Here is an 18,323-nt window from a genome sequence, read left to right as displayed (position 1 = left end):
TTTTTTTCTTTAACAATGTTTATTGTAAGCCTTTGTTAATTAAACAATTTGTTTGCATATTTTTATTTAATTGTTTTTTTTAGTTATCCGTTGTCAACCAACACAGACCAGTATGGGTGAAAGCAAGTCCAGTCTGCGTGAATTCTAAAAAATCGGTCACACTACATAGAATACGATTTTTGACAGTGGTAACTGTTATACCCCATTCACACAGAGGGGTTTTCGCTTCAGCGACCAAATTCCGCATTAGCGACATTTTCTTTCTTTCATAAAGCCTAGTACTCACTTCGACGAAAACCGCGAGCGAGAGGCAAATACGCAGCTAACGCTTTTCTTCGGGTCTGTTTTTCAGCGCGGTACTCAGATGAGCTAAGGAAATACCAGAAAAATACCAGATTTCGCGAGTGAATTTTCGATGAACGCCGTTAGCCACGGCCCAAAGAATAATAAATTTGATCTTTGGCGGTGTTCGTGCAGAAGCGGTGGGGAATTTATAAATCAAAAACGGGTAAAGGAGGTCAGTGCAGATGAAAAAGGACGCCTAGTCCAAGCTGTTGCCCATTATTGTGGGACTTGACCGATAGGAAGCAATACCACGACAGGGCAAATCCGCAGAATAGTTGAAGTGCTGGAGGAGATCCACTAGAAAATCCCAGTGGGAAGGAACATGCCGAGTGAGCCTTCGCTTTCTACATGGACATCCTGCCGGGCGTGTCCTGGCAAAGAAAGTAAGACCTGCCCAAAATAAATTGGTTGTGGTATTGCTTTCTGTCGGTCAAGTCCCACAATAATGAGCAACAGCTTTGATTAAGCGTCCTTTTTCATCTGCACTGACCTCCTTTACCCGTTTTTGATTTATATTCTTTATTATTCTTTGGGCCGTGGCTAACGGCGTTCATCGAAAATCAGGTTTTTTTTTGGTATTTCCTTAGCTCATCTGAGTACCGCGCTGAAAAACAGACCCGACGAAAAGCTTTAGCCGCTCGTTAGCCTATCAGTCACTCCTATGGTTAGCTCGCGGTTTTCGTCGATGTGAGTACTAGGCTTAAGATATGAAAACGCCGGTCACACTTCAAAGATCAAGAATTTTCGACTGGTGGTGGGGTATTTGTTTGGTATTTTTAGGGAAATTCGTTGTTTTATATTATATAAAATAAAATAAAATAAAAAGGTATTCACATTTAATTTTGTGTCAGGCTAAGTCGTACCGAAAAAATCCGATTAACGGTGATAGGCAAAGAAATACAAAATATAACAAAAATATCAAGCAAATAGCAAAGACTTAACCAATACCCTTTTTTTTCCAACCTCTAGTTGCCTATGCAAAACCTATGTAAAAACAGGGTTTAGTCAATAACCACATAACTCCACATTAGTGTAATTAGACTTTTAGTCCCTAGTTATAGCCTATAGGCTAAAGGCCTATTCACACATAGGCGTTTTTCGCTTTAGCGATTTTTTCCTCCTAAAGCCTAGTACTCACATCGACGAAAACCGCGAGCTAACCATAGGAGTGAGCGAGAGGCAAACAGGCGGCTAAAGGTTTTCGTCGGGTCTGTTTTTCAGCGCGGTACTCAGATGAGCTAAGGAAATACCAGAAAAAATACCAGATTTCGCGAGTGAATTTTCGATGAACGCCGTTAGCCGCGGCCCAAAGAATAAGAAATTTAATCTTTGCCGGTGTTGGTGCAGAAGCGGTGGGGAATTTAAAAATTAAAAATGGAAGAAAAACACCCAAAACGGCTAAAGGTCAGTGCAGATGAAAAAGGATGCCTAATCCAAGCTGTTGCCCATTATTGTGGGACTTGACCGACAGGAAGCAGTACCACAACGGGTCAAATCCGCAGAGTAGTTGAAGCGCTGGAGGAGATCCACTAGAAAATGCCAGTGGGATGGAACATGGAACATCGCTCGAGCTTCGACGAGCTCTTCATTGAGGACTCCTCCTGGTGATGGAGCGGAGATAGAGGATGCGCCGGCTTCTATAGGGAGGAGGAAATAAGGTCGCCCGCAAAGGGACAGCTGGAGGAGCCATTACCAGCCATTATTGGCCAGCTCGGAGCTGGACTACAGATGGCGCGGGAAAGATGGCGAAGCATCCGTGGGACGAGAAGGAAGCCTTAAGCTTCTAATTTACATAAATAAAAACATTCGTTGAAAATTTTATTTATTTTTATTTTAATTTCTTTGTACACCAGCAGACTCTCCTTTTTTAAATTGCTCCAATTGATTTGTTTTCCGTTTTTCAACAAACCCAGCTGCTTGACACAGTAAGACCATGCCACATGCATGGCGGGTGAACTTTGAAAACTTCGGCCACACTACAAAGAATAAGATTTTTCGACTAGTGAAACTCTTAGCCGATCTGAGTACTAGGCTATAAGAAATACACGTGTGGGAAAGTGACGGAAAAAAGTCGCTACAACTCGCTGCAGTGCAGAATGGGACAATTCAGTAATCCAGTGTTTTATTCGGTATATTCTTAGGAGTTTAGTTAAATTTTGTTCAGAAAATTGTTGGTGCAGGCCCAAGGAGCCTCCCAACGTCTCAGAACCCAGCAATCGATCTCGTCTTGAAAAGAAATTTTGATATCCATTTTTTTTTTATGGAAATGAGCAGCCTCCAGCTTATGTCCTTCTTGGCATAACCTCCTGGCACCTGTTGCAACAAAATATACATTATTTTTCTATAGAAGGAGCCATGGGGTGTTATAAAAACATAAAAGAGTCCCGACGCCTATAACTTATGAAAATAGTACACTTAGCTTGCCTGAATGGAAATCTCATCCTTGATTGATTTCCTGAAATGAAATAACCATTTGGTGCTGAAAACATTCCACATGCTAGCGATCAAATTGTATTTAGTTTTGCGCGGTTATTCGGAGTATCTGAATTGGCATTTGCTGATGCCGATCAGCTGTTCGCTTCAGCGTGAACAGGAATCCTATGCAGGGGGTATAAGAGTATTACTAGTCAAAAATCGTATTCCTTATAGTGTGACCGAATTTTTCAAAGTTGACCCACAATGAATGTAGCATGGTCGTCTTGTCAAGCAGCTGAGTTTTTTTTGTTGACAAACGGAAAACAAATCAATTGGAGCAATTTAAAACAAAACTAGTCTGCTGGTACACATATAAATTGAATTAAAAATAAATGGAATTTTCTAGGGATGTTTTATTTGTGCAAATAAGTACTTTTAAGGTTCCTCTTCGTTTCGCCATGTTCTCCGCGCCTTCTGCGGTCCAACTCCGTTCCCTTATATGCAAACGTGGGCCTTGAGGGAGTGGGTGGCGAATTGGGAACGGGGATGTTCTACTGATGCTGCAGGAAATCGTACAGCATCTTGGCAATGACTCACGACATCTAGAATTTTTTTAGTATTTCAGTAGCTCCTCTGAGTACCGCGGTCAAAAACACACCCGACTAAAAGCGTTAGCCGCCTATTTGATTCTTGCTCCCCCTTCACTAGTATTCCACCTTGGCAGCATCTTTCGTCGCATGCTCAAAGGGAGTGGGTGCCTGAATGGGAACGGGGTTGTTCAGCTGTTGATGCAGAAAGTCGCTCAGCATCCTGACAAGCTCTGGTTATGGCTCTTCCAGCTTTCCATTCTTAGTGATGTCCCCTTTTCCTGATATTAATATTATAAGTTCTTACATCAATAGAGCAACTTACATACGCGGCCTCCAGCTCCGTCTTAGCTACCTAGTAGCTGGTGGTGGGGTCCAGCGATTTCTGATAAAAATATACTTATATACTTACAACGTTAGCAAATTCTTTTGTCCAGAACCTACCTTCATTGCACATACTTTCTTACGGCACGCAATATGCTTCTGCAGTGGATCTCCTTCAGCGCTTCCACTCTTCTGCTGATTTGCTATGTTGGGGAGCTTGAAGATTTCCAGCAGGGACATCCAAGCCAGCTTATCTTTGCATTATATATATTGTATTTGTTAAGTAATATTAATATTAATAAAGCATTGATAATACAAATTTACGACAAACAATCATTATCCATGATCTGGGCTATCTAGATTCCTAGACCACGAAGTCAAACAAATTTTTTTTAAAACAAATGGTTGGTATCTCCGTGTTTTGATTATATCTATATCATCGAGTATGTTGTGAGCTACAACTCGGCAACTTTGAATTTTTTAACAACGTAGTTTCTGTAAGGCGGCTGTTGATACTGCCTATGGAAATAACATGAACCTCCTTACGTTGGTCAGTACTAAAATTAAAATTTCAGACGCCATTCTGTTACTGACCTAACATAAAATCCAATCCACTTTATCTTGAATTCTGTCCAATTATGGCCTGTGTTGTTCACTAAATTCTTAAAAAGTTCCTCATTTTCGAAGTTTGCGGTGTTGTTGGTATCCCAATCATCTATTCGCCAAAATTAAAGGGTGACATTTTAATTGTAACCTAAAAAAAAAAATTTCCTAAATTGGTTAGGTGCAACTCGAAATGTAATTAAAAACTCGGATACAAAAAAATGTAAAAATCTTTAACAAACTTTTCCATACAAAATATTTATGATTTCTTATTCGTGATCTAGGGGTCCAACTATACCAGGAACTACCATCATCCTCCTTGTGTAATTTTTTCCGACACAGCTTCAATCAAAATTCACTCAGGAAATCAGATAGTTTTTCTGGCTTATCTGAGTACCGCGGTGAAGAAGCACCCCTTGAAAGCCGACTATTTACCTCTCGCTCTCTCCTATAGGTGGCACTCTGTTTTCGTCGATGAAAGTACTAGGCTTTAATGTGCAAGCTTTAGAGAGTCGGCAGAGTCCCAATAGCTCTGCCTAGCCTCTGCCGGCACTCGTACAGCGTAGAACAGCTGTCGTCATTCACCCACCAACTAGCTGCCCCGTAAAAGCTTCCCTGCAGTTTTACCATTGGCACACAATCATCACGCAGTCGACTGCGACGCCACAGCGCCTTAGAGATTTTTAGTGCTCAAAAAGACTTTAAAGGCGCTCAATGTGTGCCAGTTGTTGAGCAGTGGTGAGTCGTGGGACATGCTCGGTGATGAGCTTTTTGCAGTGATTCAGTGCTGAAAAAGCGCTACAACTACTATACTAACATTCCATTGTTTGTGTGGGCACCACTGTTTTAGAGTAATCGGGTTATTGGCTCACTCGATAACAACGAGACTGAAATGAGACATACATATGTCTATGGATTTAGCTCCTTTATAGAAAGAGAATAATTTCTATGGATTATTTCTCTTTTATGGAAAGAGACAACTTTTTTTATGGAGACCAATTTCTATGATTCATTTCGCTTCTATAAAAAGAGAAACATTTTAAAGCATAATTCCTTTATCAAAAAAGAGGCATTCTTCTTTAAGGCGAACATACAATACAGAAGAGATATCGGTATAGAATTTAAATAATTTATTTAGGTATACGTTTTTATAAAGAGCAAGCCTTACTTATTATTAAGATGAAAATTGATAGTTGAATTTATAGCTAAACAACCAATTAAATTAGAGTAAAATTAAAAAAATAAAGCTAAATTCCGGCGACTAGGTTTCTTCAAAACATAAGTATTTTTGGTTTATTGAATTCAAATCTTGAAATATTGTTAATTAACGAATCGAATACACGCGGGCACAGCTTCAGTTTTGCGCAATACAATACCCGGATCCCAAATCGACCATCACTTCTTGCAGTTAACAGATAATTCCTTTTTAGATGAAGAAGACACTACCGATAAAAATACAACTGGCGCCAGTGTTGCGCTGAGTGTCCAGCTTCTGGAGAGAAATCAGCTTGTTTTGAAAGATTTTAAACAACCGCAGTTCTCGTTTCAAACAAGCTGAAAGTGATGGGAAAGAAGCTGAATTGGCAACACTGCTACAATGGTTGCGCCAGCGCCTGAATAAAATCAATAAATCAATACTCCAAGTAATTGTGTTTTCTAGCGTGCCAGCTCTTAAAAATAAGCATTACTAAAGCGTCAATGCACAAATATATGCAGGCCGAAAGATAAGCTTTAAACCGCGATTCAGATGTGACTGTGTGTATGTGTAATACTGAACTCAAAAAGTACGTAGCCAAATGTAAAAATAGGGTTTTTCAAATTGTACAGACAGGAGCGTAAACACATAAACTTTTGCTGGAAAAATCGAGAAAAATGTTTAACCAAGTTTGTTTATAAAGTGCCTAATAGAGCATAAATCCCGAGAATTCTGTGTACACATTTGAATAAACAATATGCAGTGACAGCAGCTCCATTCAACAGTGCCTGCATTTGCCCGAAGTTTTCAATATGGGGTGCTTAAAAAAATGACCGATTTAGTAAAAAGCAATTGCTAGCCCAAATAAATGTTTGGCTAAAAGTAAACTTCAGGAATTAAATGTACTTGCGGATTCAAGCGTGTATAATATATACACGTACATATGTATCGCGAGTGTGTTGTTTCCGAACACAAGTGTACGCGTTATAAGGTAATCAGCTAAAATGTAACCTTTGGCAGCAGAGGCTATTAGCTAAGAGAATTATTAAGCCCGAAACGAAAACAACTGCAGTGCTTTGTGTCAAGCTGTAGTCGCGGCTCTGCTGATAAGGTTTGTGTCGTTTAAATATTTTTTAGAAACCTGTGAGAAGTCTGGCTGGAACTGTTGAAGCGACAATAACTATGCGACATTGCCCAACCTGACATTAACGTCTAGGAATAAATCCAGCTCCGCAAAATGCCGTTGTTCGGCAAAAAGGATTCCGGCAAGAAAGCCAAGGCGAAGGACATAAGGGAGCTCAATAAGCAAGTGTCGATCGAGGAGAAATACAATCTTCACGGACTCTTGGGGACGTATGTGCTGAGCAAGTTTATTTCTAGCGCATACTTTGATTAATCCGATCTTAACCGCTTGACAGTGGAGCCTTTTCAGAAGTACGTCTTGCCGAAAGTAAAGAAACGCCTGGCGATCACTTTGCAGTGAAAATTATCGACAAAAAAGCTCTGAAGGGCAAGGAAGAATCTCTGGAGAATGAAATACGTGTTTTAAGAAGGTAAGGTCCATAATAACTTTCGGCCTAATAGGCTTTTTACGGTGAAGTTCTTCAGGTGCCTGATTTGCAATATGGGCTTAGTTTATTTTTAACCATGTTAGAATCTAAAACCACAAAAAATTCGAGAAAATTTGTTTTTGAATTTAGAATACCCCTTTAACTTTTTAGGACTACTCGGTAGTTTGAAATTCACTTTAAATGTCATTATGCACAATCTCACAAGTACTTTAGTTTTCACTTGGGGCGCAATGGTTGTAGAATTTAGGAACCACATGAACTTTTTTAAACGGCGATCAGGGAAAATAATGTGTTTGATGTAAAATTCCTTTGTAAGTGGTAAGCGTAGTGGTCAACACCAATGTTTTTCTCGCTTCGATTACTGCTCACATAGGAATGCAAGTATTGATATAGAATTACTTTGTGAGCGGGTTAGCATGAGCGCTCATAGCATCGACCAAAAAATAAAACTAACAAGGAAAGAAGCCAGTTTCGGCAAACCGACGTTTGTATACAATTTCATGAAATTAAAATTATATCTACGTATATTACAGAAACAACCGTATACGCTTTACATATGCGGCTGATTTGTATAAAAGTATTCCGATAGTTCGTATGACAGCTTATGATATAGTCGTCAGATTCTTATACCCGTTACTTTTCAAGGGCCGATTTCTTGAGTGCCGGCGGCTACCATTTCTCGAAGAGATAAAGCCCTGGTAGTGCTAACTTTGACATGGACTCAGACTCCCTGCAACGTGTTTTTCTGCTTTGATGAAATTTTCTGATCCTAAAATAAAACAAAGTCGATGTAGCCATGCCGTGTATTTGTCCGTGTAAGCGCTGCTATCTTGAAAGCTGTAAGAGCTTGAGAGTTGTAAATGGGCTATTGTTTTCTTTATCATTACCTATATATTGATATACAAATTGTTCAAATTAGATCATTCATTAAGAAGTGATGACCAAATAATGTAATCGCCACTAGGCGGGGTCATGCAATCTCGGAAAAGTCGCTTTGTTGCTTGCATATATCCGTCTCCCTTGCGCACCTTTAGCGGAGTAACGGGTATCTGATAGTCGAGGCACTCGACTAAAGCTTTCTCTCTCGTTTGCATTTTGTTTACTTTATCAACAAAAAATCCCGTACTTGGTCAAAAATGCTGGCTATAAAATTAATAAGTTACTTTAACACATTTCGCGTTTGTTTACATGGTTCTTAATAATTCTTTCAAGGGTGATTTTAGATGATTTTTTGTTCTACGAAATGTGCCGATTTGCCCTAAATATGAAAAAATATTAATAGCATATGCTCGGAAAAATTACGCTTAACTAATAGAAATAATTGGCATTTTAGAAAAATTAACCCTAAAACATATTTTCCATTGCGATTTTTCCAAATTTTAGGGCGATTTAATGTTTAGGTATTAGAATAAGTATTAAGAAGAATAATTTTATGAGTTTAAGAATTTGGGATGTCGATTCTTAGATTTGTAGATATGGCATGTCGATTTTTGAACGTCTTGCGCAGCGACAGTTTATTTCGGCAGGATGCCCACTCTAACGCCCACAAACGCCGATAAAGCTAACCTGTCTTGCGCTTACCCTTTTGAAAATTTTGGAAAGTAAATGTGATTTTTTTTTGATTATCACTATCAATCTACATGCCAAAAATTTGACCATTAATTAAAAACAGGAACAGTCGCTTTGCTGCTTGCATATCTCCATCTCTCTTGCACTCCCCTTTGCTGACATCGACTATAGCGTTCTCCCTTTTTTGCCTTCTTGCGTTCCATGGCTGAAATTAAATAGAGCTTTATTTTTGTTCTTCGTCCTAAAAAACTTAAAAGTAAAAACTCTTCCCCTCGTGTCATCCCTTAGGCCACAGCTGAAGGCAAATCCATTTCGTGTATTGCTGTAACCGCTATCGCTCTCTCTTCTCCCTTCTTTTGGATCTTTTGAATTAAAATTAAACGCATGCTGCTTACGAAATTTATTTAGCGCCACCTAGGTTTCAAGTTATGTGGGGTGTAAGTGAAATCTCGTAAACAGGTAATAGGAATACATGGTACATTTCCTTATATAGTTATAATATAAATATATTCAATTGTACACCACATGCATCATGCAATCAGATGATTTCACTAATACTCCACCAATCCGCTAGGGGCGCTATGGAATAGTTGGTGCAATAGGCTTGGTGGGACTAGGTTGCGCTAGCCACAAGCAAATACAAATCCATCCCTCTCGCACTCTTTTTAGCTGAGTAACGGGTATCTAATTGCATTTATTGCATTAAACTCTTCTTTTAACTGTACAGTTTTACGATTTCTGTAGGACTTCTCTATCAACGGTATTGTTTGGATCAGGGTGGAGATGCTAGAATATTTAAATAGTCAGAGGAGCTAACTCTTAAACATGTCACATAAAACTGATTGGCATCAAGAAAATCTATTCGCTATTTAATCACATTGACATTTTATTAACGGATATCTTGTTTTCAGTATTCTTGTTTTCATTTCTTATCTACCTGGACTAGATTTTTTGTTTTAATTAAATAATGTAATAATTTGTTAAATAATAAAACAGTTTACCAGCAAATATTTTCAACAAAAAATATGCAGAAAATAAAATGTACTCTAAACTTTAGGAAAATGCCATAAAAAATGTTTTTTTTCAAAAACCAGTAAATTTTTTTTAAAGTCATAAAAATTTTCCTTAAGTCAAGAAAGAACTTGTTAAACGGTTACAGCAGAAAACGATGTGACGCGGGTTCGAGTCCCAATAACACCCTTTTATTTTTTTTTATTGACGTTTTTGAAGGAAAATTTTTGTATCCATTGTTTTTTTTTTGTTTATCTTCCACGTATGCGTTGCCCTTGTAAGATTCCTTGGTTGTGTTATTATTAAATTTCGTGTGCTCTGCTGCAAAAAATGCTCAATCTCGCATTTGACTAACGCGCCGTAACAAAGCGCTGTGCCCACTAGGGATATAGTCGCTTAACTGCGAAACTTGTGGCTCCGAGTTTAACTCCGAATAAAAACATTTTTTTTATGTACACTTAGAAAAAAAAACCATTCTCAGCGTTCTTGATTTAAGTATTTTCGATCTCAAAAGTGAGCCAAGATCGACTCATACTAAAAATCATCGAAGTCTTCTCGATTTGCGAACGGGCTTTTGAGAATGGTCGATCTCGATTTCGGTAAGAATCGTTCTTGGTTTCAACATCGCATCGAACGCGCTCCCAGAATCCAGAATTCTCAATAAAAATGTTAATTATTTCAATTTATATAAATTTTAGCTTAATGTCATTATTAAGTCTGTATACATGGAGGGGGCGTTAAAAAGTCGGAAAAACTTTAAATGTAGTTTCTTGATGGATTTTTACAACGTACGATCCTAAATGATAATTGTATTCTACTTCATTTTTTTTACAATAAACATAAGCTTTACTTACATTTATATTGGGAATCAAAAATTGCTTAATTTGGAACCCAATCGGTGAGATGGCGTCATTTACCAGTTCAGAACATCTTACACTGCCTGAGCATTGACCTTCATTTGTGCGTATCCAAACTCTATTTGAAGGTCCTGGAAATTTAAGATGGTGATAGTACCACCGTTTAAAAATTATGGGCAAAAGTTTTTTTAAGTTCAGATTCTTTCAGATTTTTTTCTGATTCCTTAAAAACGGCTCTAGCGATTTCAAATTCAATTTTACGGTGTATAGCCCTTTCTCAACTTTTGACATACCTTACATCGTTGTAAAAAGTCTCGTTTCAAAGTTAATAATCAACAAAAATAGCCACATTTACCTGTTCAGAACATCTAACACTGCCTGAGCAGCTTAATATAAGAAACTTTAGTTATACCACTTTTGAAAAAACTCGTTAGTTTGGCAGAAAAACAGCTATTTTTAGTACATCCGTAACTTGTAAACTATTAAAGCTACAGGCTTGTGCTATATATCGTATAAAGGAATTTCGAAATACTTTGTACGCCTTTCTAAACGACTTTTATTCCTTCTCTGCGTTAAAAATTTCTGACGAAAACTAAACCAGTGGATAAAGTGAAAATTGTAAAATTAATAATAGGAAAATAATTAAAAATTTGAATATCCTACATACTCTAATAGTATTTTGATTTGTCTTTGTGTAGACAAATTATTGTTAAAATCTTTTTTAAAACTGTTAAAACATTTTTTATGGCAGTTAGCTCCGAGTCCTTGCTTGCCAAGTATTAGAATTATCTTCCTCCTTAAGACTTTGTATCGGAATTGCCAATGGTAGCTTACTTCCAGTATACCTAAGATTAAGAGAACTCGCATTTCAAACATTGTCACACTTATTTTTATTTATACGTAAATTATATCTCATTTTGTATAACATTGTAGAGAGAGGTTAGTACATTGGGTTGGTCTACAAATTTAATGTTATATATTGACAAAGCTTTCAGTAAAATAATTGTAAGCCAGGCTGCACCGAAATATTATATTTGACTGTCGGTTACCACATGTCGCCATCAAGCATATAAAGTCCTTAAATAAAAATGCAAAAGTTATTAAACTCCTAGTAATATGTGTATTTTGTTTAAATTAGGCTACTTTAGCAAGTTGACACAAACGCTTTGTATAAAAAATGCTTCAACCGACAGAAGTTTCTTTCGGCAAAGTACATTTCTTTGATTTTAGGGGACCTAAAATTAATTTATCTTAACAAATAAAAATAATTAGTATTTATTGATTTTGAACAGTTGCCCAACTATTTAAAAATCTTAATTTTTTATTTTCTTCCAAAAGTCAAAAATGTATTTCTTAGATTCCACTTTAAATCTTTAAGATAAAGATAAAGACTTCTAAAAATATATAACAGGTCTAGTTTCCCAGGCTTATGACGAAATGACAACTTCTCTCTCATATACAATTTCGAATTAAAAAAATGAAAATAAAACAAAATGGAATGAAAATTTGCAAAAAAAGGTCTTTCGGAGAGTATTCACTGTTTTCAACATGCATGCGCGGACATTTTTGTTTTCCTTGCTTATTTATATTGCTTTTCTTCTTTTACAAACTCTAGTTGTTTGCTTAATTTACTTTCTTTTCATGTTTAGGTTCAGTGCAAATCATTTCGATGGCAAATGTCCGAACGGAACGCGGTGAGTTCACATCCCGATCCCATTTTGAACTAACTATGCACTCGCATACAGAAATTAGTTGTAGAACAGTGTTTATTAAGGCTTTGATCACACCAAAATATTTCGAGACAGAATTACTGCGGCTTATTTATATTCCTAAAGGTGGTTCCCAGATTATCGAAAATCAGTGTCTAAAGCGGCCGTGGCCTTTATTATTTACAAATTATTTGAATTCATGCAAAGCTACCCACACAATATGAAGTTTTTCAACTTTACTTTCAGATTAACTCATCCAAATATAGTGCAACTCTTGGAAACGTATGAAGACAAGTCGAAGGTGTACCTAGTTATGGAGTTGTATGTGACTCTAACCTAAACCATTCTCTAGTTAAGCTAAGCATCTTGTTTACTTTTATTTCTGGATCTAACAGGGTTACTGGTGGCGAACTTTTTGACCGCATTGTGGAAAAGGGGTCTTACACTGAAAAGGACGCTTCTCATCTGATAAGACAGATTCTAGAAGCGGTAGATTATATGCATGAGCAAGGTGTCGTCCATCGTGACCTTAAGGTAAATCAATATGAAAACTAAATAAAACTATTAATTATATTAATTATAGATAATCTTATTCAGTACGCTGCAAATGAAACACCTGTATAGATAATCAAACAAAAACACCTCTTAACGAGGTAAAGGGTCGTGACGATCGCACGTTTAACATGCAAAACTACTGTTATCAAATTTTTGTGACGAAAAATTATTATACATTCAAATATATAAATACACTTTCTTAAATTTTCTGATTCGGCACACGAAAGCAAAATATTGGAGCTTTTTGCCGACACAGGCATTTCCCATTGCAGCGTGCCGAATCTGCAAATTTAAGGAAGTTAAATACACTACAGTCGAATTTATAACTATTTTTCGTCATGAAATTTGATATCAGTAGTTTTGTATGTTAAAAGTGCGATCGTCACGACCCTTTACCACGTTAAGAGCTGTTTTTGTTTGATATCAGAAGTTATTGTCTTAAGCATCAACCATATAACCAACCATATACATATATACCTTATCCACAGGGTTAGTTTAACTATTTTTCTGCAGCGTACCGAAGAGGAACTTGTTAGGAAATGTGCGAATTGCTTTGTGTGGGTCCCGTTATACCCTAAACATATTTTGGGTTTTTAAAATGTGTCGAAGGTAAACTTTTTCGTTGCGTAAAGGCTGGATACGAATATATACTGAGTAAAAATCACTTTACCTATCCTAATACAGTATAATCTGCATCCTCAGCTCCGCTAATAGTTGACGACCTCGTTCTTCAATTTAAAAATTGTAGTTTTGTACTTTAGATTCCCTAGTTCAGTATGCCCAAGTACGTACAAGGCCAAATTTCTGGTGCAGGGTTTGAATCGATTTAAAATTGAAGAGTTTAAAAATACGGAATTTCATTTATCGAGAAATTATAACTTACCAACACGGTTCTTTTAATGCTGAAAATTTTTATCATAGAACCATAACTGAATTGGAAAAGCTGGTTCAATAGGTCGCATAATCTTGTAAAACAAATCAAAAACAATATTTTATTCATTTTGTTGTAATTTTTCCAGAACGCATTTTATTTAATTTTTCCTTGTCACCAAAAAACCGTACATTGAAATTTTGGTGCCCTTGCATACCCCTAACGCATAAAGTACATATATTCTTGATCAGCATCGCTAGGCGACCCGATATAGCGATTCCCGTTTGTTTCAATATTACTTTCAATCTCAGTTTAAAAGCATTTCGAAACTTTGGCAATTGTCATAAAAAATGTGCACGCAGATCAAGTTTAAAACCGCCCCGATCATGGCAGCCATAGAAAGAAATTGTTACACATTTTTAGTTTTTCAAAATGAAATCTTGTTTTGGTCAAGTTTTAGTTCATAAAATCTTGAAAGGTACTAAAACTTCGGATTGCCTAAGCTAGCTTTTGTTCTCGTTTCCAAGAAAACGGGTTGAATATATTTGATTCAAACTTCTTCTATATTATTAAGTATTCTGGAACACTTTTAAATAATGTCGTAAGCTGTGTATCAATTTCACTAGCCGAGTCGATCAAGCCAAGTTTGTTTCAGCAAAGTGCCATGCCCATTCTAACGCCCACAAGCTGTGCTGTTCACAGGTTGATGCTAGAATAAAAATTCGGCAATCTTCTCTACATACATCAAATATACTCTCATAAATATTTATTTATTTAGGACAATCAAAAGATAAGTAATTAGTCCAATTCTTTTCCTCGAGTTGTCTTCGAATTTGGGTTTTGGAATTTGGATCGGGGTTCAAACCTAAAGGGTTCCGTTTTGGGTTCTTTGATATGCTTAAAAATAAATTATTTTTTAACTCACATAATGTCAAGCCTATTTTCATTAATTTTTGAAGACATCTTACACGATACCCGGTGATCGCGCCATCGGATTATAAATGTTAGTTTACTCGACTTAATAAATACACTTAATATAATTTTTCATTCTGCACCCTTTAGCAAAATATTTAAGCTTCCCGCACTCAAAGGCATATTGTATTGCAGCGTGTTGAACGAGAACATTTTAAAAAGTGCTTAAGGGCTACATATATAGTTTAAATTTAAAAAGAAATCGTAAGAACCACTTTTGACAAAATAGACAATAAGTGGTAAAAAAAACGTTTACCAATAACTTCAATCCTATTGTATTTAGACAATTTAAGCAAAGGCAGCGTAATTAGCATATTAAATTGCCCTGTCAGCGACATAAAGAACGTATCTGTACTTGCTTAGAAACTATAAGTCTTTCTTTTTTTAAGCCTCGCTAAACTACCGGGCTTTTCCAAATCTTAGAACAATAGAATTCTATCTTGAGCTTTTTATGCAGTGGATCAGCTCCGGAGTGGTCCTGGCCTGGCATAGATTAATGAAACAGTTTTATGAGCAAGTGCAACCCTACCCTATCCCTATAAAGTATTGAAAATAAATTGGTCGTTTTTACGTTTCTAAAATAGAAATGATGAAGTAGAAATAATATTACCTTTATATTTACAGCCGGAAAACTTACTCTACTATAGTCCTGACGATGATAGCAAAATAATGATTAGCGATTTTGGATTATCTAAAATGGAGGATTCTGGAATTATGGCTACAGCATGTGGAACTCCCGGATATGTTGCTCCTGAAGTGCTGGCACAAAAACCGTATGGAAAAGCCGTTGATGTGTGGAGTATTGGAGTAATATCATACATTCTATTATGTGGTTATCCTCCGTTTTATGATGAAAATGATGCTAATCTGTTCGCTCAGATTTTAAAAGGTGTTGTAAAAAAACAATTTCGGAAGTTTATATCTAAAAAAAAATTTTTTTTTTGACCCATATTATACATATAATTTGATTATTTCTACTTGAGGGTGTTAGCTGAGCATGGAAGATTATATTATCAGCACATCTGGGTTTCTGATATAAATGAAGCTTAGTCGCTTAAACTTCTGACGTATCTTAACTTCGGTAAGCCGATGTTTATAAACTACTACTTGATCTAACCATTTCCGTCTGTCCGTGTGAACGCTGCGCTAACATAGTAATACTTTTTTTGCCCATAACTCGTAGAGAAAAATAGTGTGTTAGATTCGTCGAAAAGTTTATAACAGATAGAAATACCTTGCGCTGCGCCAGAATTTCTAGAATCTGCATGCCAAATCTCAAATCCAGCTTTTATAGTTTCCGAGATAACAGCGTTCATACGGACGGCCGGACGGACGTGGCTAGTTCAACTCCGCTACTGATCCTAGTCAATGTACATACTTTATAAGTCGGAAACGCTTCCTTCTACCTGTTGCATACTTTCCGACGAATCTAATATTGCCCTTTGCTCTACGGCTACGTGACTAAACGACGGTCTACAACAAAAACAGGAATAATAATATAAACAGGGATGAACGATATAATCGAGTGCCTCGACTATCAGATACCCGTTACTCAGCTTAAGTGAACAAAAAGAAGATGGAGATTCTAGCACTAAAACAGTAGGAGTCACAGTTTTGGGCGGTTTCGCGTAACAAACTTGCGCTGCGTGCGAAAATAAATCGGAAATCTCAACTCTCCGGCTCTTATAGTTTCCGAGATCACAACGTTTACACAGACAGACAGACATGGCTGATCAAGAATATATATGTATACTTAATGGAGTCGGAGACACGTCCTTCTACCAGTTACGTACCCTTTCCCTTTTACTCTACGAGTAGCGGGTATAAATATATAGCTTTTTTTTTAATTTTTACAAGAAACATTTATACTGCCAGCAAGAGCCCAAACACACCGCCCCACAAAAAAAAGTTGGCCAAAATAATACTAACATTTATTCCAATCCTAGGAGAATTTGAATTCGATTCACCCTATTGGGATGAAATAAGCGAGTCCGCCAAGCATTTTATTAAAAATTTAATGTGCGTATCAGTGGAGATGCGATACACATGCAAGCAAGCTCTGGCACATGCTTGGTAAGTGTTCAATTTCTAAATATAATTAATGAGGAATACAAAACAATGAAGTAAAATTTTGATATTATAGTTTAAACCTATATCTTTTACGCTCCTAAACTAGGATTTCCGGAAACGAGGCCAGCAGCAGAAACATTCACGGAACCGTGTCAGAGCAACTGAAGAAAAACTTCGCAAAATCCCGTTGGAAGGTTCGTTCTTCAATTTCATTTACCATAATATTCATTTTTGTTTCACCTGTACAGCAAGCTTACTACGCGGCGACCGTGATCCGACAGATGCAGCGAATGGCGCTGAACAGCAATAGCAGTGCTAATATTGATCCTACTGGCGTTTGCAGTAACCAAAAAGACTCTAAAAATCCAACAGCGTCTGGATCATCCAATTCCAATGTTTTATCAGCGCAGCAATCTGCACAAAGTCATGCACAAGATGTTACCGAGCCGGTAGGCAGCACAAATGGAGCTTCACAGTAGCAAAGTTGAATATCAAAATTATGTTACATATATGCTGTTTTGAATTACATTTTTGAATTTTAACGATTGTTCTAGTCTAGTAAATATGTCATATTTACTAATCGGATAATTTTTTCAATCGAAAATACCAAACAAATAATAACATATGAATGTGCGTACACCTGCACTAATCCATCTCTTAATAATATACAAGATGTAAGGCTACTATTTAACCAACGCAATACACTATTAAAATTCAATCCGTCGTTTAACATGTCTGTGAACAATACATTATTAAAGCGAGGATCTCACTGTAAAAAATATGACGCCAGTACGAACTAATTGGTTTTGTATCCAATTATGATTTTTTGGATGGATTTGTTTTATTATTCAGACCCCATACAAGCTCGTTTTGCAATTTTAAAGGTCGTTTAACAAATTACGCGACTTGCCTGTGCAGAAATTTAATTTCCTTTATGGCATTGGACTTAAAAGTCATTTGATACAAAACTACAGATGCAGAATTAGAAATAAAAGATGCAGTGAAATATCTTTAAAATAAACAAATCTACTTCTCCACTTAGGGAATTGTATTTTTTGTCTTAGTTTTACAACTTATTGTGAAGGCCTAGTTATTTTTTTTAATAAAGGCCTCAAATGGAATTTTGTAAAAAAAATGTGTTAATGTAAAACATAGTTCAAGGTATCAATGCTGTCCTCGGCCAGGTCTGCTGTTTTTGTGTGGCCAGAACGCATCAGAGATTTGTATAATCGGGGACAACATGCGAAACGAGCAGCGGGATTTGAACAACAGAGGTAGAAGATGGTAGTAGGGAGGGGGATTCGATTCGTCGCCGTCAAAACCAGTCCAAGTATAAGCAGTTGGTACTTCGGAGGGTCCATCGTCAGTCCTGTGAAGGTCAAGTCGTCAGCACTCACCAAGTTCATCGGGCCGCCCTATTGCTTTTAAGATCCGTTTCTCAAAGTTACCTTTAAAGCAAATTGTCCTGTTCATATACGCTTATCATATAGTACTAAATAAACAAGGTCCAGAGCCTCACATTTATAAAAAAAAAATTAATTGTTTCTAAAATATCCAAAAATATTTAAATTTGCTTCTCAGATAATAACCTCTATCAAAAGACGCTTATTATAAAAGTCATGAATGATATATTCGTAATTATGTTTTCGTTTTTTTAGTGCTAGCAATT

General features: G+C 36.8%; 1 protein-coding gene and 1 long non-coding RNA gene across 8 annotated transcripts; one reads left to right on the top strand and one right to left on the bottom strand.

Moving 5' to 3' along the window:
• Positions 1 to 2,299: 2,299 nt before the first annotated feature.
• LOC119553809 lies at positions 2,300 to 5,924 on the bottom strand. Of its 5 annotated transcripts, none has more exons than XR_005219828.1 (5): positions 5,651 to 5,924; positions 3,792 to 4,425; positions 3,673 to 3,732; positions 3,419 to 3,622; positions 2,300 to 3,362 (listed from the first exon to the last, which is right to left on the bottom strand). It is a non-coding gene; the product is annotated as an uncharacterized LOC119553809 (long non-coding RNA). The 5 variants fall into 5 exon arrangements; XR_005219814.1 differs by having other exon boundaries at positions 2,300 to 3,622; positions 3,792 to 3,925; positions 4,266 to 4,425; XR_005219796.1 differs by having other exon boundaries at positions 2,300 to 3,622.
• LOC119551961 (calcium/calmodulin-dependent protein kinase type 1) lies at positions 5,920 to 17,435 on the top strand. Of its 3 annotated transcripts, none has more exons than XM_037862062.1 (10): positions 5,920 to 6,058; positions 6,607 to 6,822; positions 6,888 to 7,022; positions 12,127 to 12,171; positions 12,433 to 12,507; positions 12,582 to 12,720; positions 15,209 to 15,473; positions 16,531 to 16,657; positions 16,761 to 16,848; positions 16,903 to 17,435. In XM_037862062.1, the coding sequence occupies exons 2-10, from the start codon at positions 6,707 to 6,709 to the stop codon at positions 17,131 to 17,133; spliced, it is 1,221 nt and encodes a 406-aa protein (XP_037717990.1). In that variant the 5' UTR covers positions 5,920 to 6,058; positions 6,607 to 6,706; the 3' UTR covers positions 17,134 to 17,435. The 3 variants fall into 3 exon arrangements, with proteins under 3 accessions (XP_037717990.1, XP_037719529.1, XP_037718650.1); XM_037862722.1 differs by lacking the exon at positions 5,920 to 6,058 and adding an exon at positions 6,321 to 6,460; XM_037863601.1 differs by lacking the exon at positions 12,127 to 12,171.
• Positions 17,436 to 18,323: the final 888 nt, after the last annotated feature.

The sequence above is a fragment of the Drosophila subpulchrella genome, chromosome 4 (genome assembly GCF_014743375.2).
Source record: "Drosophila subpulchrella strain 33 F10 #4 breed RU33 chromosome 4, RU_Dsub_v1.1 Primary Assembly, whole genome shotgun sequence".
NCBI lineage: Eukaryota > Metazoa > Arthropoda > Insecta > Diptera > Drosophilidae > Drosophila > Drosophila subpulchrella.
This window is presented reverse-complemented; position numbering and strand designations above follow the sequence as displayed.

Coding starts and splice junctions, on each gene's coding strand:
- LOC119551961 (XM_037862062.1), top strand. CDS start 6,707: ATGCCGTTGTTCGGCAAAAAGGATTCCGGCAAGAAAGCCAAGGCGAAG. Junction 12,172..12,432: donor AAATGTCCGAACGGAACGCG/GTGAGTTCACAT, acceptor CTTTACTTTCAG/ATTAACTCATCCAAATATAG. Junction 15,474..16,530: donor GTTCGCTCAGATTTTAAAAG/GTGTTGTAAAAA, acceptor TTCCAATCCTAG/GAGAATTTGAATTCGATTCA.